This window comes from Rhamphochromis longiceps, linkage group LG5 (assembly GCF_057381845.1).
Source record: "Rhamphochromis longiceps isolate RC_006_pf linkage group LG5, R_longiceps_female_GT1.1, whole genome shotgun sequence".
NCBI classification, from domain to species: Eukaryota; Metazoa; Chordata; class Actinopteri; order Cichliformes; family Cichlidae; genus Rhamphochromis; species Rhamphochromis longiceps.
The window spans coordinates 12,714,425-12,737,481 of record NC_140561.1 but is presented as its reverse complement, the minus strand read 5'-3'; the positions used below and the strand labels follow the sequence as shown (position 1 = coordinate 12,737,481).

Genomic DNA, 23,057 nt, shown 5'->3' with positions numbered 1-23,057 from the left:
GACTGTGGACAAATAGCAAACAAGAGACAGGAAACTGAAAGCTGCACTGGGAGGCAAACGTGTTCAACTTGTTCGGAGATTTGCCTCTCTATGCAAACAGCCTTAAGCCTAATGCAGCGTTAAAGTTGCAGGCCATTTTAAAAAAGAAAAAACGACCCAACCCAAATGACAAATTAAAAATAACACGATCAAAAAGATAAATTGAAAAATGCGGCACGGTTAACTAATACTTTCTCATTCAGCAGCAGATTTATTTGGGGAAACCCAAATTCCTTCTCGTCTAGTCGAAAGCTTTTAGTGCAAGGCAGCTCCACACTGGAATAAAAATCACCAGATAAATTTTGGAAATAAATGCGTGCCCCCCTCCCCCAGTCCCTGTCACTTAAATTTATTCACGGCTCTGCGATTGTTTCGACTGTTTGTGCAAGATCCGATCGCCTTTCTGTGGCCAACATTTACTGTATTGTTTCCACCTGAAAAAGAAAAAAAATATACGCTTTTAAAAATATTTGTAGGCATCCGTAAGGCTGCCTATTGTGGGGGATTATATGAGGCAGTTGCCTTTATATGTTCCAAGTGAGCGGCAAAATGTGTTTTAGATACCGGGTGAGGCTTGAAGAGCTGAAGACGGGTTTATCGAAACGAGGTGTACACTTGTTTCATAAGGAAAGCGCCTTTCTTGCACAAAATAGGTAGACTTTGTGCGCCGCACTCAGTGTCAGCGCATATTTCCAGCAGTTTCTCCCGCCCTCTCCCCCCCAACAAAAAAAGAACCCCAAAAAAACCCCACAAAAAAAATAAACGGCTTGGCATCCTTGCGCAGCTTGAGTACCCTGACAGCAAAGACGCGTAGAATTGTATCCTTCAGTGTGATTGTCCATTTTAAAAGTACGGGACGTATGTCAGGCATTGTCTGTGAGCTTATTTTATTTACTTAACAGATATTACAGTGAATGGAAATAAATCAACTCGAGGTCATCTTCAATAACACAGCCGATAGCCTACTTTAATACAGAATGAATTGCTTGTCTTTTGTAGCAGAAAAAGAAGCCTATTCCACTTATCGAAATTGTGTCGATTATACGTGCAATTAATTCCGGCTCAGCCATTAACTAAGTGTTGATTCCGCTGGGTATAAAAGAAGCCCTTTAACGGCTGGTGAGGCTGACCCTCCCCTTCTGTACGAACACGGCAAACATTTAGCTTTTTTTCTTTTATTTTTGTGTTATAGATTTGAGTCTTCACTCCTGTTGTGTGTCATTTTTATTGTGTGTGTGAAGATGGAAGTCAGTGTGATGTAGCCAGGCTCAGAGGCATATAGGCGGCAGAACATGCGCAGTGGCCGCTCGTGCCATATTGGAATGAGGTCGTGAACGAGAACTGCGTTAAGCTAACGGCACGCTGCCGAAACAAAGCCGGAAGTATCTGCGGATTAATCCTCGTCACAGCAAAAGCCCCGCTCGTTGCCCGGGCAACGGCTGTAAAGCGGTGGCTCGTAAAGGCGGTTTTATTGTGAAACGTCCCACCGGGGCCTCGGCTTTTTATTCGCGCTACGCTAACGCTGCTGAGAGCAAGCAGGCGGAGAGGAACGGCATCTAAAAAGCGACTTGGAAAAACTACTTAGCGGTAAGGGGCCGATTTTGCGACTAAATATTCACTTGGTACGCGTTGTTGCGCACAAATTCCTGGCGATGTTTTGTGCTGGGGTGGCGCATTCGCCTTTTTTCCCGTCTCTCAAAAAGATGAGTCGGGTTCGGTCGAGTGTAAGCGCCCTTATTGCTCGTCAGCCTGCTCTTATTGCTCAAGCCGTGACGTTCAGTAACTTGACTCGGACACAGGCGGTTTTAAACCATGTGTCCGAGGAGTCCCGCACGGCTGTTACACGCTTACCCTCGTGTTTTTTTTAATTTATTACACGGAAATTGAGCACATTTCTCCGGCTGCCTGTGTCATGTTCCGCTCAGTGTGAAAGTTAGACCGTTGGCGCTGTAGTCTCTCTCTCTCTCTCTCTCTGCAAAGCCATTGCGTTGATGGCCCATCTCTCTCTCTCCCTCTCTCTGAATGCTGCGGTTAGTCGGAAAAAGCGGCGCAATCTTAAGCTAGTTACAGTTCAAGGACCGTGTGGAAGTGTCCATGGATGTGCCCTCGTGTAACTCCGTATATTTGTACCGTGTTTAAGTCTTGCATAATGAAGGTTGCACGACCTCATCCGATTTGTGTTGCTACCACCAAGCAGGCTGCATAAACTAACTGCCCCCCCCCCCCCCCCCCCCCAATCCCTCTTTCTCTCTCTCTTTTTTTTTTTTTAAATTCCTCTAGCTTTTTAACGCGGATAAACGAGATGATGCTCGAAATGTCTGCGCTTTCCCGTCAGATTCACCGTTCACTTAATGCACCCTATTATTCATCAGCCCCCTTAACTTCCCTATTGTGCAACTTGAGTGATCCGCTGGCTGGCAGCGGTTGCTCGGGTTGACGTGCCGCTGTGCAACGAGCAGCCTTTACTGAAACTAAATCGAGCACCTGAAGGAAATAGGTGTTATTTAAGCGTGCTGTATTGAGGAAATTGGTCTTTTCCATTTTTTGCCTCCTCCCCCTTCTTCTTTTTCTTCTTCTTTATTTTTCTTCTTCTTTGGATGTGTAGTTGTCGCAGGTTTCGCTGGGATGTCGCAGTGATTTACAGGAGCAGGCCAACTCTTATTTGTTGGGCTCTTGTTTACAACCATTACCTCCACATTGAAGATGTCAGGGTGTCTGAAGTTATTTAAATCGCCTCGGAGGGTGAGAGGTGTGTGTTTGGTGATGGGGGGTGGTGTCTGAGGAACAACCAAAAAGGCTGCTGTTGTGAATTTAATGGTATCGTTTTAAGATGCGTTATCAAGAATGACATAGAGTTTCAACCTTATGTGCTAGCCCTTTAAAGGTGGTTTCGCCTAAAACCAAAACTATTCTCGCTTTCCTATTGTGCTATTATTATTGACCTATAAACCGTGTGGCTTTCGTGTCATGAACCAAGAGGTATCAGTCAGACAGTTCTGCCTCTGTAGACTCAATAGAGGATCATTCTGTTTGTGATGTGAAATTATTCTACTGCAACACCTCCTGGCATTTAACATAACCTCATATTTCATTGTACACAGTTTATTTTTTTTACCACATAAAATGCTCCTATTAACACATTGGGTTATTTAGAGCATGGTGGGCTGTCACAGTTTCCAGATGGCTTTGTTGCTGGTGATTTTTTTTTATTATTATTTTTTTATTTGTCACATTTCATTGGTTTGAACACCACCAACAGAACTCTGGTTTGCAAGAAACCATGAAAGATTTGATAGCATTACAGGTGTAAATTTATACCAAATGCAACAGATACGTTTTAGGTTTTGTGAAGGTCAGAGTGTGGGCTGCTAACTGTAGAAATACATTTTCAGTCACTGGTGGATGACATTTAATAGTGCTTGGGGAAGTGACTAATTTAATTGTATCGAAAGCAGATTGTGTTCTAGAAAAGCCACACAATGTGTAAAGACTTATTTAGTTGGTTTGCGTTTCCCTCCCCGAGACATCAGAGGCCCTGAAAGGCATTATTGAGAACGCTCAGTGGCATGCTAAGTGCTGATGAGAGTATGATTCGGTGAGTGCTTGTAAAGAGGATGTAGTGTGGATGTCAGTTGTGGGTGTGTGTGCATTTGGCTCTTTCTCTTTCAGGTTCAGTCAGAGTCTTGGCTGTAGAAAGATTCAGGCAGAGCTGTGGTCCACACAGACCACTTTACTTTATATGAAACAGGGGAAGTTGCTTTTCTTCCTGTCTGCTGTGGCAGTTACACAGCAAAAGTGCTGCGCCTCATGGACTCAACAATTCCCTGTGAAATAACCAACTGCATGGGAAATGTATCCATGTTCCACTCATAGTGATTCTCAAATGCTGACGTCCTCCTATTTGTTCAAGAAAACATGATTCAGTTTTATGTTGTTTGATTTTTGTCAAATGTATTTATTTAATCTGAAAATCCTATTGAGACCAAATCTGGCCAAGGTAGCAGCCATACAAACTCCAAAATATCAAAAAAAAAAAATGCAACAAGTACCATAAAATAAAAGATCTACATAATTATATACAGTATAATTTAAAACTAGTGGTCTCAAGAAAAACGTCCATACGTCTCCTTCACTGCATTCCCTATGGTGCTTTTAAAATCAGCGCTAGACATAACTGTATTTAGGTTTGGGTCTTTCATGTAGGCACAAAAGAGAATGGGAATGACATGAATTTGGATGTCTCTGCCTTGCTTGTGGGTGTATTTTTACACAGCTCAAGTAAGATTCCATGTAGATGCTTCTATTTCTAGCAAACAAGATGGAAAGATAGGAAAGGCAATACAGAAACCTCACAAATCTCAGCGTTAGGGGCTAAAGGAAACAAGTTGTGCCAAGAAGGTAATAGGGAAGTTGTTCAGACTACAGTACAGAGTATCCGTTCTTAGAAAAACCATAGCCCTTAGTTTGCAAAATATTTTAGCAATTGATTTGACAAGACTTTAAAATATATCGTGTCTTCGGGTGCTAGCGAATAAAGCCATGAAAACAGCCAAGGTGAGCTTTAATCCTGTCAGGCTGACTTTTAACTGCAGTTTGAGCAAAATGGCTATAATGTGAAAAAAATGTAAGTGGTAAAACATGGTTACATTGAAAATTTAAATTTGCAAGTCATTACATTGAACAGTTTTAGAACAAAATAGTTCCTGTGGCTTTTAGGGTATAATTAGTGGTACGTATTTGCATGATCAGGGTTAGGATTCTGAGCGAGTACTTTAAAAATTTATCCTCTAAGGGGTCCCAGTGACCAGGAAGCATGAGGAACTTTTAATGCAAACTCACGTCGTCAGAACGTAAATGTTACCTGAAAATCCTCCATGTGTGAACAAAATTATCAAGGTATTGTGCTCGCGTGCTTGGAGGGAAAAATGAAGCAATCGAAAAGAGAATTTCAATTAGAAAACACAGACTTCTTCATATATGAACAATAAAATAAGACTGATCTGAGATGAGCGCTGCACTCGCTGTTTGACTGAAGGGTGTAAAAGTCATCAAGAAAACAGTTTTCAAACTGACAGGGTGTTCAGAAGCAGAAAGGGAAAATACCTCACGTGTTTAAGCAAAATGAGGAAAAGAAGCACCAGCAGACTCCTCACAGGAGGACTCATTGTTGAGCACACATCATTAATCACTGAACTTGAAGAAACTGAGAAAAATGTAATTTCTTTATTGCAGAAATGCTAGAAATGCTGCAGCCACAATAATGTCAATCATTCCCTTAGCTTTGTGAGTATCAGAATCCAAAAATTCTGATATTTAAAAAAAATAACAATAATCAACTAATTAAAGGAAAAATAAAGCGGTCTAAAAGATATTTGGATATGAAGTGTCCAATGAGTCACAGGTCTGACAGTGTTTCTGTGTAATAAGTGAAAGTGTAGTTGTTAGAACAGCCTGGGATCTGTGTAAAATTGTGCTTATTTCTAGTTACAAAGAAATGCAAAGAAATCTGAGGCTCCAGTCCCTAAGCACTGGATGGACATAGAAATCTTTGTGATGGAAAGGGTGCACTAGAGATGCAGGTTTCTCAAGAAAAGGAGAAAAACAGACTGTTTACATAAAGTGGGTGCTACATTTGTGTGATGTCATTATGGATGGTGATGGACATAATGCATTATCATTGTTTGAGTTTGTGAGACCCTTTTTAGGGTTCTGTTTTTCTTTATCTGTTGTATCAAAATGTTAATTTTAATTAAGTACAGAATAAAAAAAGAGATATCAGTTTAGAACGAGGCCCCTAGGACCCCTTGGAATATAGCTTTTTTACTAAAGGCTTGTAGCTCTGCTCCTATCTCTACTGCTCTTTTTCCACTCTGGTGTAAGGAGTGTGCAACCCCCTGGCCCCCCCAGGACAATGAGGTCCTCTGCTGCGTGTTTGTGTATGTGCTGGAGGGAGGGGGAAAAAGGCAGATCGAGTAAGGGACAGGGTCGCGGGTGAAAGGCGGCACTGGTCCCGGCGGAGCACGGGGGTCGCAGTGGTAGTCCCGCGGTCGGGAGGGGGTGGCTTCTGATGGCGGCCTTGGTTTTAATAGAGACATCAGATGTGACAAAGACGGGCTGACAGGGCGCCTGAATGGAGCTGCAGTGACAGACAAGCTCTACTCAGCATCCCATACAGCGTGCTCTCCACCATCGTCACGCCCAGCGCTCCGCTCTTTCTCATTCATGCCACTTCTCTTGTTGTATTAACTTATTTCATCTGGCTCTCACAATGCCCTGGGTTGGGTTTCATGTGTCCGAGATTGACGTGCGAGTCCGCATTCATGCGTTTGTTCGTTTTCACATTGGGCAGGAAAAGGCATATGACTGTGGTTTTAAAAAGAAGAACCCAAATGAGTTTCACAAGTAGAGAGGTGAGGTTGGATGAGATTAGCATAGCTACATATATTTTCCAGCTATCGTACCATCTGGTGCGTTACTTAGTTGGTAAGTCCGGGACCAGATAGAAGCACTTTGAATATTAATGTTAGATCTTCTCTAAAGACATTGGCAGCCTGATTATCAAGAGGCAGCAGTCCTTGATTTTCAAATGGCTCAGGGATTCAAACTAATGCAAATTCTTTTTTGTTTTTGTTTTGAAGCACAGTTTGCAAATTAATGCTGTTGAATTTTCTTTGTCTTATGTCTGCTGTTTGACCCAGTAATGCAGGTTTCTCTGCCTGCCATTGTGATGCTTTCTATTGTCTATGGCGAGTGGCTTACATGCTGTTAACTGATACCGATGTTTATATATTATAATGATATAGATGGTGTTAAAATAAAGGTATAGGCATAACAGTGGTGTGCCACAGATGACTATTTGGAGCCTGGATGAGTGCACTGTTTTCATTTCTGTGTTTCATTCTCTCTTCTGCCAGAGTTTTGGAGTCCTAGTTGGCCGTGAGGGCACCAGCATGAGCCAGGAGACACTGGTGTCTGGTAAGAACAATTGTGTGAACAAATGTGTGAAAGGCAAAAAGTTTAGGGAGGTTTTGATTATGAAATTCAAAACCATAATTGACATTTAAAATAACAGTTTGGCTACACAAAAGTCTGGAGTGACCCCTCATTGCTTTATATTGAGCTAGATAAGTGTTAATAGATGCAGCGATTCATTTAAACATGGACAAAAATTAATGTAAATATAGTATATGAGGAAATATTAGAGGTGGAAAAGGGGCACATTTTAATTAACTAAAAAAAATAGACATTTGTAGAACAGAAAATTAACCGAACCAATTGTGTGAATTTGGAAAACAAACTAAATTCAAATTCAAATATAGAAATATCCTTAGTTTTAGTCTTTGTCAGTAGGCAATATTTGTCATGGAAATGTTTATTGAGACTTGTCTGCGAGTCAATTGCTTTTAAAAAGTTCTGTATTAGTTTTTGATTTTACTTATGCCTGACATGTGCCTTCCATACATAATACGTAAAAAAACTGAAACTAATGAAAATGAAACAGCAAACCGATAATTTTCCAACAATAAAAACTAAGTGACACAAACAAGCCCACTCTGGAAATGTACTTGAACTGAATTGAAAACAGAAAGTCAAAACGAAATAGAAACAGAAACTAGTTAGAAAATACAAAAGCTTTAATAACTGTGCTTCTTGAAGGGGATTCAAAGCTCTTTGGATGTTGGCTGACTTTTAATCTTTCGTGATGATCCCACGCTGAGGTCCGGGCCAATCCATGACTGATATGGTTTTTCTGCCCAGGTGCTATCCAGTTTACTGCACTGGCAGTGTGTTTGGGATCTTTGTCATTGCTGAAAAATGAAGCTTTTGCCAGTAAGCGGTTTTTCAGCAATTTTGATAGTTGCCCAACACCAGTGGTTGAAATGCAGTCCCACACTATGACAGAACCTCCATCATGTTTTACAGATGGATGCAGACATTCACTGTTGGACCTCCTTTCCTGTATGCATTTTTGCAACAGGCTACTAGTAACAAAGGCCCCATTTAAATTGGTTTCTTGCTAGTACGTAGACACAGCACTACATCATCCCTTGTGTTCCAGTTGTTATCTTTAATGCTTGCTGTTAAGTGACTCAACAAACAACAAAAAACATTCCTACAAGAAATGGTTAGCTACAAGGACTGTGCTCAAAATAAATATGGAAAAAAAAACCCCAAAAAAACAACAACCCAAAAATATATATAAAACTGCAAGTGACCCGTGGATATTTGTGCATTCCTGTGTAGGACAAAATGCTGGAAAGCAGGTTCATGAAGAAAAATGCGTTTGCATTCCAGATGGAGACTCTGCTCAGGATGCTCCTGACTTTAACTGGGATGATTACCTGGAGGAGACTGAAGCCGTGGCTGTGCCCCATCACAGCTTCAAACATGTGGGTGTCGACAACCTTGACAGCTTACACACATTTCTGGATAAACTTGTGCTAGCTATTTATGATGAATTACATAGCTTCTGTGTAAAGTCTTCAGAGAGACTGGTGGGGTCAAATGTCATATTAAAATTTAAATTGAAGTTTTTAAACTGCCCATATGGTGTTTCATTAATGTGCTAGAAGGCATAGAATGAGGAAAACAAGCAGTCAGCACCATGTCTGAATGTTCTTTTTGTAGTAACAACAGAGTCACCACTGTCACCATTTTTTTCTTTCCCGACTAGTGTAAAGTTGGCTCTAGCTGTTACATTGTTACAAGTTACTTCCTGTATAGGCGCAACTTAAGTTATTCTGTTGTCAGATAACCAAAGCAAGTAAATGTGAGTGAAAATTAAACCCTTTTTCATAGTAACTCTTGTTAATTCTATTAACTAATTACAAACATGTGCCTCACATATGGGCAGTCCATACTGCAGCGCCTTTTTTTTGAGGTTGTTTTGATTTGACCAGCTGTAATATGCAAAATGCATTGAAAAGGTTTGGAGATGTTGAGGAAAACTGTGGGTCAGGTTTTGAAGTAATCCAAAGAAATCTGACCACATGTTCTTTGCAATCCAGTGGATTATATGACTAAATATTTCCATGTGCTTTGTGCTCATTTTAAAGAAACCTAATCCAACCCTGTGTTCTCTGGATACGTTACTTGTATCAAACAATTGGAGAGTCCTTGTGTTCTCTCATAAAACTAGTGTTTTAACCCATGTTACTTAAGCTGAAAGCTGGTAGGTAGATTTATTTAGGATGAAAACCAATAGAATAAAAGTATTTTCTCTTATGTTGATTTGACCTCCTGTTTTCCGTTCTCCCCTCAGGTGGACCAGGGCCTGCAGACAGGGCTGACTCCAGGCATGAAGCTGGAGGTATGTGTGCGCTCTGAGGCTGACAGCCCTTATTGGGTGGCAAACATCATCACCACATGTGGACAGCTGCTGCTTTTACGTTACGAGGGATACCAGGATGACCGCCGTGCAGACTTCTGGTGTGACATCATGACGGCAGACCTCCACCCTTTGGGTTGGAGCCGGCAGCACGACAAGACAATGAGGCCCCCTGAAGGTGAGGCGCTGCTGGGGTTGGCATCGTGATTTTTGAATTGTGGGACGCATAGTTAGAGCTGACTGATCTCATAAATCACAGTCAAGTAACCTTTCTGTCTTTTAAATGGAGAGAGCTCTGCAGAGACAATGTAAGATTTTGGGGGGTTTTCTTTCATGCCAAAATGTAATTTAATGTTGGAACTCAACTAGGCAATTGGACTTTTGTTCATCAGTTAGATTTAAGTAATGAATATTTCTGTTCCCCTGATGTGCTGCTGGCACAGTTGCCCAAAGGTGAAACACTGGGGTTTCCCTTCTGATGTTCTCGCTTCATGAAAAATAGATTTCCCACAAAATGGGTAGGCGAAACACTGAAGGAAATTAACTTTTTTCTTGTGCATTTTTTACATTAATGGAGATTAAAAAAAACCTTGATACTTGTGTGTATAAACAGAAAACATAACAAAACAAAACCAAATACTTGATTTACCATTATGGGATGTGGTAGATGACACAGATGAAAGTTTGATTAAGATAACATCTCACCTTCAGTATATGATCCCGCTAGTATTTTTTTTTTTTCTGTTTTATAATTGATGTGATGCTTCAAAGCAGCTGTGTGAGGAAAAATTAGAATTGGGATGTGTGTAATGCTAAAGACCACCAGCTTTTTTGGTTAATAAACTAAATGGTGTGTGTGAATCATCCACCTCAGGTGTGCGTGAGAAGCATCAGGACTGGGAGGCTTTGCTGGAAAAGGCCTTGGCTGAGGAGTGCAGCGCACCTGCCAGCCTGCTGGAATTGGTAAGGCAGGGGAAGGAAGCAGCTGTCCTTCCAAAAGGCTACTCACACCCAGGGTGGGGTGTTAGCTTTTGGCATTTCGGTACCCACCCGTGCCAACAACAGTCTCCTCTATCAGGGCAAATTTACGGCACACACTGTGCACTCCCATGTGTCATATCACCTAAATGTCAGATAATTACAAGTTACATCCTCTCACATTAGACGGGCAGTTGAGGAATTGTGGATATATTAGGGAAGGGATGTTGAAGATAGAGCTGCCAGGGATGTGGAGAGACGGAGGCAGGTGATCAGCTGTGATAACCGATAAAGGGAGCAGCCGAGAGGAGATCCTCTCTCAATATTTGACTTACCTTTGAAAGTAATGGGGTAATATTAGAGCTTATTCCAAATTACAAAGTAACAAATTAGATTTACTATATTAAAATTCAGGCCCAGCAGAAGGAATTTAAAGCAGCAGAAGTCAGTGTCTTTCTTCCTTTTTCCCACTTCTTAGCTTTTCTGTCTTCATTTCTGATGCCAGACTCCCTCAACATGGACAATTCCAGTTTTTGTGGAGAAATGCCATCCTTCAGAGACTTTTCTTTTTTTTAAGCTGTGCTTTGCTCGCAGAGTTTCTCTTCTACCTTTGTGACATCCACATTTACCTCTTCTGTCAACTCTTTCTGTGATTATTTTATTTGTTACATTTTGGCCAGTTTGCCTTTGATTGTTGTCAAGCTAGAAAATGTCTCTCCTGCAAATATTATGTAAAACCTATCAACCAGTGTTGCAGTGTATCCACAGGCATTCATCTATAAATGTCATCCCAAACAGACTTTGCCTCACGCAGCCCCATATCACACTCTCACCTCCCTTGCTTCGCGGTCAGAACTTTGGTTTCACTGTGGTACTCTTGGCCAGGATCGTGCCAGCCATGCTGGAAACCATCTGAACAAATTTATCTTGTGTCTCATCTGATCAAAGAATGCGCTTCTATTATTAATAAGGCTTTTTTGTGCACTTTAGCACAGTTTAATCTTTTAATTTTGTGCCAAAGAGCAAGCAGGGGAATTTTTTTTTTTCTTGGCTGGTATCCATAAAAGCTGACATCAGCACAGCGTGCTTCACACTGTCTGAGCTGTTGCAGAGCATCTCATTTCTACTCAAAAACTCTGTGCCAAGTCTTCTTTTAAAGTTCTTTTTGTACAAGTGGTTCTTGGCTTATTCTGTAACTTCTGATTACTGTGGAAATGTGTTCCAATAATTTTTTCCCCTGATCTTCCTCTATCCTTTTCCGTCTTTGTGAACTCTCAGTATCAGATTGCTGCATTGATTTTCTACTTTGGGGTCTGTATTCACAATATAGTATCTCTGAATATTTTGAGTGTTTATGATAGGAAACGGGCACAGAAATAAGGCAGTTGTTAGAGATGAATTGCTTTTAAATTTTAATGATATTGCATTCATCACTGTTGCTACTTAGTTATTTGTATTTTCCTATCTGTATTTTAAGTTTAGATTTATATCTCTAAGAGCCATAATAAAAAAATCAACATTAGAATACATCTCAGCTTGAACTAAATAAGATTTTATCTGCTGAAGTCTGAAGTATACAAAACACAAGGCTCTGAGCTTTTGTTTACACCATGAATGATGTGCTGCTGGAAGCAAATACACTGTAGGAGCAGCCTGTGAAATTCTTCACATCCATTAGTTAGCTTTCAGTCACCGTGCTTCAGTTCTGCCACTTAGCCATGCAGTGCATTCTCTCCACTGCAAATTCCTCTCCTTGTCTAGGCGTGTGTTCATGTGTGTTTGTGTTAGTGTGCTATGGGCTTTCCATTTACCACTCCTGGCCCCTTTCCAGCCCCAGCGTGGCAGAGACCCAGTGGAGCTCCTGTGTGCGGGCTGCTACGTGGAGCTCCAGGATAGCGTTGACCCGGGGCTGGCCTGGGCTGCTGAGGTGGAGGAAAATGTCGGAGGAAGGTTGAAACTGCGGCTTATAGGCACAGAGGGTCTCCCAGACACACCCGCAACTCTCTGGCTCTTTTATCTCCACCCACGCCTACACCCACCCGGCTGGGCCAAAGAGCACGGCTGCACCCTCAGGCCTCCTTCAGGTCAGTGGCATCGACATGGGACAGGTTTTATTTCCAGAAGTAAAGGAAGTTCCTTTCTTCTTCATCTATAGGTTTCTGAGCAAAGTGCCATTGCATGCATTAGTGACAGTTTAGAAGAAAGGACACGTGGACGAACTATATGAATGCATTTTAATTATCAAGTGTAATTCTATTATTTTTCTATACACTGGCCCAGCAACAAAACTTCTCAGTACTTCCTGCTAGACCTTGAAATTAATTTTCCATGCAGGATTTGATAGATCACTGCTAATACTTTTGAAGTGGATACAGTTTGTTGGCACTGGAGGCTGTAGCTCTATCCTTACTGATCTGTCTTCTAGTACCACCAAAAGTCTTCATTTATTTTAATACCACCCTTTTTATAGCTCAGATACAGAACAATGTTAGTAAAAGGAGTTAATTAGATCTTTTTAGATTACTTTTTCTTCTTCGTAAGATGTTTTTATTGTATTTTTTTTTTTCAAAAGCAGTAATTTGATTTCAGCCATTTAATTTCTGTCTGCTTCCCTTGTTTAATTAACTGGGAGCAACTTTTTAAAGGTCCAGCTACAGACCAAGCTGACATACAGGCTGTGTTTTACCAAGTACTGCTTTATATTTTGTGTTTATTTAGTCAAATTCAAAAGCATGCCCTTGATAATCAAACATTACCACAGTTATCTTTAACAGTTGGTCTTTGTTTCAGATCTGTTAGGTCTGCGGACAGAGGAGGAGTGGGAGGACGTGAGACAGAGGATCAGTGACCTGCCTCAGGATGAAGCTCTGACTGCAGAGTTAACTAAAGTACGGTCAACTGCGCTCTTTATTTGTTCTTCCCGAGCAGAACATTCCTCTGTTTATTCACGAGTTAACATTTGATATTTATGCTTAACTGAAAGCGACATTCTCCAAATCGGGTGCTGAAAGATTTTTAAGACCAAGGCTTTTGGAAATGGCTCTTCATACAAGCGTTTGTTTGTCTCAGGATCAACCTGCCATCTCTGCTCATTGTTTCAAAGAAGGGATGAAACTAGAAGCTGTTGACCCTGCTGCTCCCATTTCCATCAGGCCTGCAACTGTCACCAGGGTAACGGAATTTCCCATTAAATCTGTCTTCTGTGCTCAGTTTTGCTTCTGTTTACTGAGAATTTATTTGCTATCGTACTGCAGTGAAACTCAACTTACAGCGAGTTATTGGCTTGCCATCCACTTTCTATTTCAGAGCAGGAAATAGAAAACGCTTTAAACTATGTACTATTCTTAATCATTATTTTCTTTATATGTTACAACAATATATGTAACACAATCAATAATCAATCATTTTTTCATCAGCTCAGCACTACTTTTATCTTTTTATTGTTATATGTGCAGTGTGAAAACAATTCAATACACTGTTGTTGTTATTATTATTATTATTATTATTATTATTATTGCACTATTCTCAGTCTTTCCTCTTCAGACACCGGGGATGCAGCCAAATGTAACAACAGAGTTTCATATGCCAGAATGAAAGCTTCCTTGTAGTTAGCTTGAGTTGGGCAGCGATGCCATTTTACTTTAATATTTGTATGTGAAATAATCTCAAATTTTAACAGCACAAAATGCTGTCATTTAAAAAATGCTAAATATTTCTCTACAGTAGATTCCTAAGAAAATGGTCTGCTTTGATGATGGGCTCTCCCTGCTTTTCTGCTAAGCACAGCTAATGGCCCCTCGTTTACTCACGTCTGCAAACCTGCGTACAGGGAAGAAACTTAAATTTTATCAGATCGAGTTCCAGTGTTTAAATTATATGTGAAAGTGACTCATCACTGCAACGTGTTCTGCAGCATCTTGGGCAGCAGGTTCTAACTTGTGAAAAGGTTGATCTTTTTACACAGAAGTGTGGCTGCTCTGCTCTATCAGAGCTAAAAATCTGAGTGTTTCTGTTTGGTTTTTTAAAATAAGCCCACTGGCATAAAATAATATAAGCAGAGGGAAGGACATGTAAACCAGAGGACTTTGGGGGAGCCTCACAAAGCACCCAGAGTGTCCATGCTGTCTTTATTCAGTTAAAAATGTCTTTATTCCGTTAAAAAATGTTTATCCAACATGCTTACATGTGCCTGAAACAATAGATCATATTAGAAATGCTAAATTGCTAAAAACTCAACCAGCTCAGTGTGACTACAAGATAAAACATCTGACAGTCTCTGGGTCCGGTGTTGTATATTCCAGGTGTATAATGAGCAGTACTTCCTGGTGACAATGGACAACCTTTGTGATATTGAGGAGTCAGAGAGTGCTGGGCGATCCTTCCTGTGTCACAGAGACAGTCCGGGGATCTTCCCTGCTCAGTGGAGCCTCAAAAACGGGCTCCCACTCAGCCCCCCACCAGGTTTGTTCTGTCACTTATCACTTTTTGACAACTTGAAATCAGACAGTTCATGATAACAGTGGTGAGATTGTTTGTGCTGTCTTGCTTTCTCTCTAAATTGCCTTATTTCCTTCTCTTGTTGGTGTTTATTGTATCATGCACAGGATACCAGGGTCCAGACTTTGACTGGGCAGACTACCTGAAACAGTGTGAAGCTGAAGCTGCTCCTCAACATTGCTTCCCAACTGTAAGTAAACCTTTTTTCTTTTCTTTCTTTCTTTTTTTTTTAGCCATCTGTCTTGCAGATTACTGACCAGAAAAATAATGATTAAAAGAAAAAAGAAAAACTTGGGTCTCACTATTTATTCATGCTTCTGAATTGAGGGTTATTTGTTTGTTTGTTAGTTATTTTTTTTTATATGAATTGAGTTTAAATAAAATAATGTTGTTTATTTACATGATGGTGCATCTAAAAACTAGGCTAAGTTAAAAATTTGAGGAAAGGGGAGAAAATAGTTCAATAAAACATTTTTCTGATATAGTTTTGAGAGAGACTGCAGGAAGCGAAGATAAAAAAGATAACAAATAGTGGAAATATTGGTTTTCCTTGATTGTGTCATTGCTTATTCTGTTTTTTCCCTTTTGCCTGTCATAAATGACCAAATATGAGAAATTACACTTTTCAGTTTAGCCATGTGACTGACGGCATAATCGGATACCAGTGATGAAATGTATCCCAACTGTGTAATGGGGTTGTAGAGCAGGTGACCCACTGTGACTTCTCTTGCTTTTTACGGGAGACTCAGCATGTTGTTTTCCTAATGGACAAATTTCACAAAAACTAACCATCAGCCATCCTCCCTCGCCGTGAAACAGCTCTCTCTGTTTACCTCCCAGGAGCAGTGTGAGCACAGCTTCAAAGAGGCCATGAAACTAGAGGCTGTCAACCCACTATCACCTGAGAACATTCACGTGGCCACAGTCACCCGGGTCAAAGGGCAATACATTTGGCTGAGCCTTGAAGGTGAGATGACTACTGAAACTTTAGTAGATGGATTCAAATGAACAATTACAATATGCACAGTTTTTTTTCTGCTGTTTTAAGAAGAAAATGCTGACATAGTATTTGAATGGCAGCAGAAAACAAATTTGCAGCTAATTACGCAAAAGGCAAAGTTCATTTGTGCCTCTCTATTGTGTGCCTTCCTCCTGTTTTGTATGTACTCCTCTTGTCTATTATTTATTTTTGTTGTCCTACTATTTATATTTTTATTCCATGTACAGGTCTAAAGCAGCCCATGCCAGAGCTGATAGTTCATGTGGACTCACTCGATATATTTCCTGTCAGCTGGTGTGAGACAAATGGCTATCCACTTGTCTACCCTATTAAGCCCTCAGGTATACAACATGACTCATCATTGTAGAGTTTCATGGTAGTGGTGGTTACCCAGCAGCTTGAATAAGCCTTTTACTAAGAACACAAATAGAAACAAAATACGATCTTCATTTTATCGTGACGTTGGAATAAATAGCAATGAAAATCAGTGCATCCGGGCACACGTTAATCTCTCCTTGCTTTTCAGTTGAGAAAGAAAAGAAGATTGCTGTGGTGCAGCCAGAGAAACAGTAAGTATGAGAGGAGGGGTGGGGTGTGTGATTGGTGGTAAAGTGGACTAAGCTCAACAGCCTTTCAACATCTCATTTAATTTTCATCCTTTTACAGCAGAACTCCCCCCAAGTCTTCATCACCTGACACTGTCAAGCAGCAGATAACAAACCAGTCGGAGACAGGTCAGTTTGTCTGATCAGTTTTTAAGACCCTATATATTACGTTCGGTCTGCTGCTTATCTACTGTGGTGGTTCCATCATATATATGTTCTTGTGTGAACGTGTGCAGGGCAGGGCAACGGGAAATACTGTTGTCCCAAGATCTACTTCAACCACCGCTGTTTCTCAGGGCCCTACCTTAACAAGGGACGCATCGCTGAGCTGCCTCAGTTCATCGGCCCTGGAAACTGCGTCCTCGTGCTCAAAGAGGTGAGAAGGCTTGGTCAGCTGGTGACATGTCAGATATTTTAGCCATTTTGATATCCAAAACATTGTTATATGACCAAATATCAACAAAGCGAATGCGTTCCAGAAGTAAAAATCCCATCCATATTCTCCATAGAGATTTTTATTATGAGCCATAAAGTTGCAAACATCCAAAGCAGATTTAGGACAAGCTACAGCATTATGAAATGCCGGAAAGTGTTTCAATGGAAACCACAAGTCTGCATGTATATCCGCCTTGTTTTAACAGAAACATCTTTTATTGTGATGCTGTGGAACTACTTTACCCACAATCCTCAATCAAAACAGTGATGACTCTGATTGGTGGAGGTTGCTGTTACCATAGCAATGTTTAAACCCCACCAAATGCCAGAACACCAAACTTCAGAAACTGTGAGAGCGGTGATTACAGTCAGGAATAAATCACTCTACCAATAACCATGCAACTATGCTGTAGTTTACTACATATACACAACACAGACTACTAAATGTCCAGCCATATAAAAAATGGACACTTAGCACTCAAGGGTCAGGAAGTAATTTGCTGTGGAATCAGGGGTTATGGGATTAATAATTCTTTCACCAGTAAAAGTAATTATCTGCACAGTCTTGTGCCTGGCCTCTTTTCTATTTCTATTTCTATTTTATTTTTTTATTTTTATTGTCATGTTTCACCTCGTAGCTGGTTGGATTGGTTCAAGGCTTGAAACTCTTGGTACAAGGATTTTTTCATTTTTTATTTTTTGTTTAATGGAGAAAATGAATAAGGAATTCACTTCCAGAAATAGAATCCTTCAAAACGTGTGCAGTAGCCATTGTTCTGCGTTACATCTTTCTTTTGTGCAAATTAGTCAGTGTTAGCAATGTCCTAAATTGTCATACTGAACACTGCAAATGTAAATGCCAAATTAAAGGTGGCAGCTTTGTCACTGTGAGTATAATCAAGTTAGGATTTCACCCAAAGCACTGTATAGCACAGCTAGACCCAGGTTCTGAAATTGTTCAGCTCGTTGTGTTTCCTCAGAAACTAGTGAAATTATGCCTATTAGTTAACAACACAATGTTATACTGTACAGCAAAAATCTTGTCTCAGGCTGATTAGGGATTTTTGATGTTAAGAGAAAACACATAGTGCTACTAAAGTATAAAATAACAAATTCTTTTCATCGTTTTCATCTCGTCTCCAGGTATTGACTCTGCTGATAAACTCGGCCTACAAGCCCAGCCGTGTGCTGAGAGAGCTGCAGCTGGACCAGGAGAGCCGCTGGCAGGGCCATGGAGAGACACTCAAAGCAAAGTGAGGAGACGCGTCATTTAATTCTTCACTCAAAATACTCAGTTCTTCAGAAGAACCTGTAGGAATAGAACAAGTGCTTCCAGCTGGCATATTTGACAGAACAAGCTGGTTTAAAAGTGTACTTAAAGCACAAATAGGTACAGACATGGGTGTATTCACACCGGAATCAGGGGCAACCCACTAATACTTCAGTAAAGTGGTGAATAAGATGATAGCATCTAGGTTTCTGTAAGGCGAGATCTTGTTAGATTACATATCGAAGCGGTTTTGGTTTTGAGTAACTGAAACTTTTTTTCCAGCCCAGCACTTTGTGGAAAATTAGTCACATTTACCATTGCTTTTCTTTAAACATCAGGTACAAGGGAAAGAGCTACCGGGCCACCGTGGAAATAGTCCGTACTGCAGACCGTGTGGCAGACTTCTGCAGGAAAACCTGCATTAAGTTAGAGTGCTGCCCGAACCTGTTTGGACCTCGCATGGTTCTGGAGCACTGCTCAGAGAACTGCTCTGTCCTCACCAAGACCAAATACAGTAGGTGGCAAACAGGTCATTGAGACTTAAAATTATTTCTCATTTCATCTGAAGTGTTTGTTTAAATAGCTAGAGAGGCAATATAAACAACCTCTGATATTCATGTATAATATCTTAGAAATCTTTGTATTTGTTGATCAGCTGTTATAAACTCTTTGAGATGCAATTAGAAAACTCAACAGATTTCTAATTGAATTAGAAAGTATATGTGCAATCTGGACGTTACCCGGCTAATAAAAGACTCAGATCATGCAGTGATACAGTGGAAATCCAGTAGAACGTGTTTCTGTAACTGACAGCATTTGGCATTTGAAAGACTGTGAATACAGTGGCGTTTATCAGGAAAAGGAACGCCATTGCAGACGTGATACGGAATGTCTAACATTTCCAACCAATATTTGTAATACATGCTCAGCATTGTGGTGGCACGTGTAAACCTCTAAAGCCCCAACCATGACATAATTGCTAGAAATTAATGTTTTGAAAATTGTAGAAGTCTCAGAACGCATATATTAAATTTTATAGGATTAATGTTACTTTTCATTATCTGTTTGTTATGTGTGGAGCTCCATAGTTGTCTACTAAAGAGGTTTTGCACTCCAAAATAATATTATTGTGTGTTCTGTGCATGTCTCCTCCTCTTTTGTCTGCCATCTCTTGGGGCAGTTTGTTTTTGCAAATGTGTTTTGTTTTGTTTTGTTTTTTATATATATATATATATATATATATATATATATATATATATATATATAAAAAAACTTGTATATGGAAATGTAGGTATTTAGAGATTTTAATTAAGTGATATATTTTTATTTTTATATAAATTTATTTTATTTTTTTTATTTGGTAATTTCTGAATATTTTTTTTCCTTTTACAATTTTCTTTTTTTATGGTGCTCTCATGGCTCCATAACTTGTTCTCATTTTGCCCAAAGCTTATTCACCTTCAGTTCATTTGTGTAGCTCGTGAATAGAAATGATCTGTGCCTTGAATGTGAATATTCTGAGAAATTTATTTATTTATTTTGCAATAACCTTTTGGCTTAGCGGGTATTCAGTGAGCACACAGAGTTGGTAGAAAATTGGTGTCAGGGTTGGCCTCTTTGATCTTGTGTAAAACTTTTTTCTTTTTTTTTCTTTTTTTTGAAGCACAAAGCCACAGATTTGCTGATATGTTTACTGCAGCTGCATCACAGTGTTGTGGTTAACTGATGCAATTCAATAGCAACAGACAAATGATTATGCTTTCTCTTTTTTCATCTCATTCAGACCTACTGAACAGCCTGTTTATCAGTGCTTTTCTTATAGAGAGCGTTTAAGAATACAAGCATTAGAGTCAGATTAATATCCATCTGTTTCAGTGGTGTATTCAAGTCTATAAGACATGCCAGATGCAACATGATAATGACACAACAGGTTTGTTGTTTTACCATCAGCATATTACTATGGAAAGAAGAAGAGTAAACGTGTTGGTCGTCCACCTGGAGGCCAAACTAATCTGGATGCTGGAGTGAAAAGAAGGGGGCGGAGGAGGAAGAGGAGGAAGCAGCTCTTTGTCCATAAAAAGAGACGCTCATCAGCTTCCGTTGACAACACACCTGCCGGCTCTCCACAGGTACCCCAGAACTCATGTTACTTCTGCATTAAGCTTTAGGTTAAACGAACTGTGTGAAGTGACCGCTTGTCATCCTTTTGCTCACAGGGCAGTGGGGAGGAGGAAGATTTAGATGAGGATGACTCCCTGAGTGAAGACTCTGGCTCTGAGATGCAGGACGATCTCCAGGATGATTCAGAGCAGTCAATTGGGAAATCTCAGCCCACCACACCGTCCCCTTCCCCGCCGGCGACTCCCAGGCCGACACGCAGACGCCGGAAACCCCGCTCCCCCTCGTTCTCTGATGATGAGAACCGCCCCCCTTCACCAAAGGTGATGAAAATTACAGAGAGGAGCTTTGCAATATTTCTAATTATGTTTCCAAGCAGTGTATCTGTAATTAATACTCAGCAGGTTCACAAAGATTTTCCACTTGTTCTGCGCTCTGCCCCTCCAGTTGCACTCTAAATAAATGTCTTGTGCTTTCTAACATTTCCATTTTAGTAACATTTTAAAAGGTGTTTCTGCCGCATTACGGTCTGTCCCATTATGCTGCTTGAAAGAAACAAAAATGTCTCCAATGGCTGTTTGACTGTGACCTTTTACTGCTTTTACACAGCTATTATTTCTTTAATGAAAGGTTTAGGTCTGCTACCCGTCTCAGCATCAATTGCAAGGGTTAAAATGAGCTGCGAGCCTTTCGTCTTTGGCAGGGAAATCTCAGTCTGTCTGACTCACACTGTCTATGTGTTTGTAGACGCCAAAAGCTGAGCCTCCTCAGAAACTGTGTTTGGATACCAGCCCCCTGGAGTGGAGCGTTACTGATGTGGTTCGTTTTATCAGGACCACTGACTGTGCGCCTCTTGCGAGGATTTTCTTGGATCAGGTATGAAAAATACTCAGACTTAATGGCCGTGGCCATTAGGGATAAGAGCTCACTCTGCTTCAGTGCAATAAGTGTATATATACACTTGTACTGTATCCATGGTTAGAAATTGAAACATTTTAACATTTCTCGTGTGTTAACCCAAAAACAAGCTATATATAGAATGCATCTCACATGAACTCGTGTGTTGGCAGGAGATTGACGGACAGGCGCTGCTGCTGCTGAACCTCCCGACAGTGCAAGAGTGTATGGACCTGAAGCTGGGACCGGCCATCAAGCTGTGCCACCACATCGAGCGGGTCAAGCTGGCATTTTATCAGCAGTTTGCTACGTAGCTGACGGGGGACCAGATGTGGGATGTGACTGCACCCTGTTCTGTGTGTTAATCCATTCAAAATCAATGGGTTGTTGTTTTTTTTTTTAGGGGGGTGGGGTTCCCCCCTAACACTGGACCTCATTTAGAATCCTTCCTATTCCACAACCTGCGTGGACATGATAGACGAAGCAACATTTCTTGATCCTTGGGGAGGGGGAAAGACAGCTGAGAAAGTAGAAGACCCAAAGGAAGGAACTTGTGGCTCTTTGATGGCACAAATAAATGTAAAGACACATAAGTATAAATTCCTTAAATTCAACATATTTTGACATCAAAATAAACCATCACCAAGGACTTGCTTTAGGTTTAAAAAAGAAAAGAGCTTGGTTTCTGTATCTATTTTAATTAATGCTGTTTGACTAATTTGTATCTTCAGAGTGTTGTGAACCTGTTTTTTTTGTTTGTTTTTTTTGTTTCTTTCCCCCTTTTCTTACCCACTTAAAAAGTGACTTAGCGCCACTTCTAGAACTCTTGTTCTATTTAATCATACTTTGCAGTCTGCTTAGGGCAATACCACAGGATCAAAGCTTTTAAATTGTAATACTATGGGATAAGTAAGTAATAATCTCACTAAGTAATAAGTGAGATTAACTGCCTTCTGATCTGGTGACTTCTGTGGAGAATATTTAAAGTGTCTTCAAAAATGTATTTCGGTGTATTAAAGAAAAAGAGTAATCGTTTCTTCAGAAATCAAACTAGACGATGCAAAGAGTCTGCTGCCCAGTTGTGAAGCGATAGTTTGAGTCATTGCAGGGACTGCATTAGATTTTAAACATGCAACATGTATATCAAGATCCGTTGCTAGTTTTAAGATGGAATACTTTATGCCAAATTTGTATGTTTAATGTAAAATGGGGTCTTGATCTTAAGAGACTATGGCTCTCTGGTTTAAGTCTCAATATGTGAAATGATTTTGTACTGCAAGCACAAGCAAAACCATGCACTACATGGTGGTATGCAATTATGACACGTGCATGTCTGTATATAGTGTACATATTCAAATATCTTCTAGTGCAACAGGGTGATTTGAAAGGGGGAAAAAAAAAATCGTCTTTGTGCATATGTGTAAATGCCCAAACAACATGATATATTTGCACAGAATAGGTCTAAACTTTGCAATATTGGGTATATGATGCGAGTCAGTTTAGCTACAGTTGATAAAAACATTTTTAACAGCAATGGGTTATTTTAATTGCTAATGCTAAATGAAATTGGCAGTTTTAAAGCAAGATGATACTCTTAACATGCTTTTGTAAGTCGTTTCTCCCCTCGTTTTTTTTCAGTCCGTGTCGTGCGATTTGATGTAACGTTCTTCAGTTTGTGTGATGTTTATGTGTTTACTAATTTTCTCGTAGTTCCCTTGTGCTCAGAACAATAGCACAGGCCTCGTTTGAAGATTATTATCACTGCTATTTAAAGACAACACTGCAATAAAAGCTGAACAACACTTTTTATGCGACTCGTGTTTGTTCCTCCTTTCCCGGCATGCACTTTGTGGCTACGTGCGCGCCACGTGACCCAGCGTCTGTCAACAT

General features: G+C 40.3%; 1 protein-coding gene across 4 annotated transcripts; it reads left to right on the top strand.

The window, feature by feature from the left end:
- The first annotated feature begins 1,473 nt into the window (after nucleotides 1–1,473).
- Nucleotides 1,474–21,955, top strand: sfmbt1 (Scm like with four mbt domains 1). 4 transcript variants are annotated; one of them, XM_085405907.1, is made up of 21 exons: nucleotides 1,474–1,626; nucleotides 6,954–7,014; nucleotides 8,335–8,429; nucleotides 9,302–9,545; nucleotides 10,242–10,330; nucleotides 12,177–12,429; nucleotides 13,136–13,233; nucleotides 13,415–13,516; nucleotides 14,647–14,806; nucleotides 14,950–15,032; nucleotides 15,683–15,809; nucleotides 16,070–16,183; nucleotides 16,369–16,411; nucleotides 16,509–16,576; nucleotides 16,684–16,823; nucleotides 18,026–18,135; nucleotides 18,491–18,681; nucleotides 20,103–20,281; nucleotides 20,369–20,593; nucleotides 21,018–21,146; nucleotides 21,341–21,955. In XM_085405907.1, the coding sequence occupies exons 2-21, from the start codon at nucleotides 6,990–6,992 to the stop codon at nucleotides 21,479–21,481; spliced, it is 2,616 nt and encodes an 871-aa protein (XP_085262033.1). In that variant the 5' UTR covers nucleotides 1,474–1,626; nucleotides 6,954–6,989; the 3' UTR covers nucleotides 21,482–21,955. The 4 variants fall into 4 exon arrangements, with proteins under 4 accessions (XP_085262033.1, XP_085262031.1, XP_085262034.1 ...); XM_085405905.1 differs by having other exon boundaries at nucleotides 8,284–8,429; XM_085405908.1 differs by having other exon boundaries at nucleotides 1,475–1,626; nucleotides 18,491–18,666.
- Nucleotides 21,956–23,057: the final 1,102 nt, after the last annotated feature.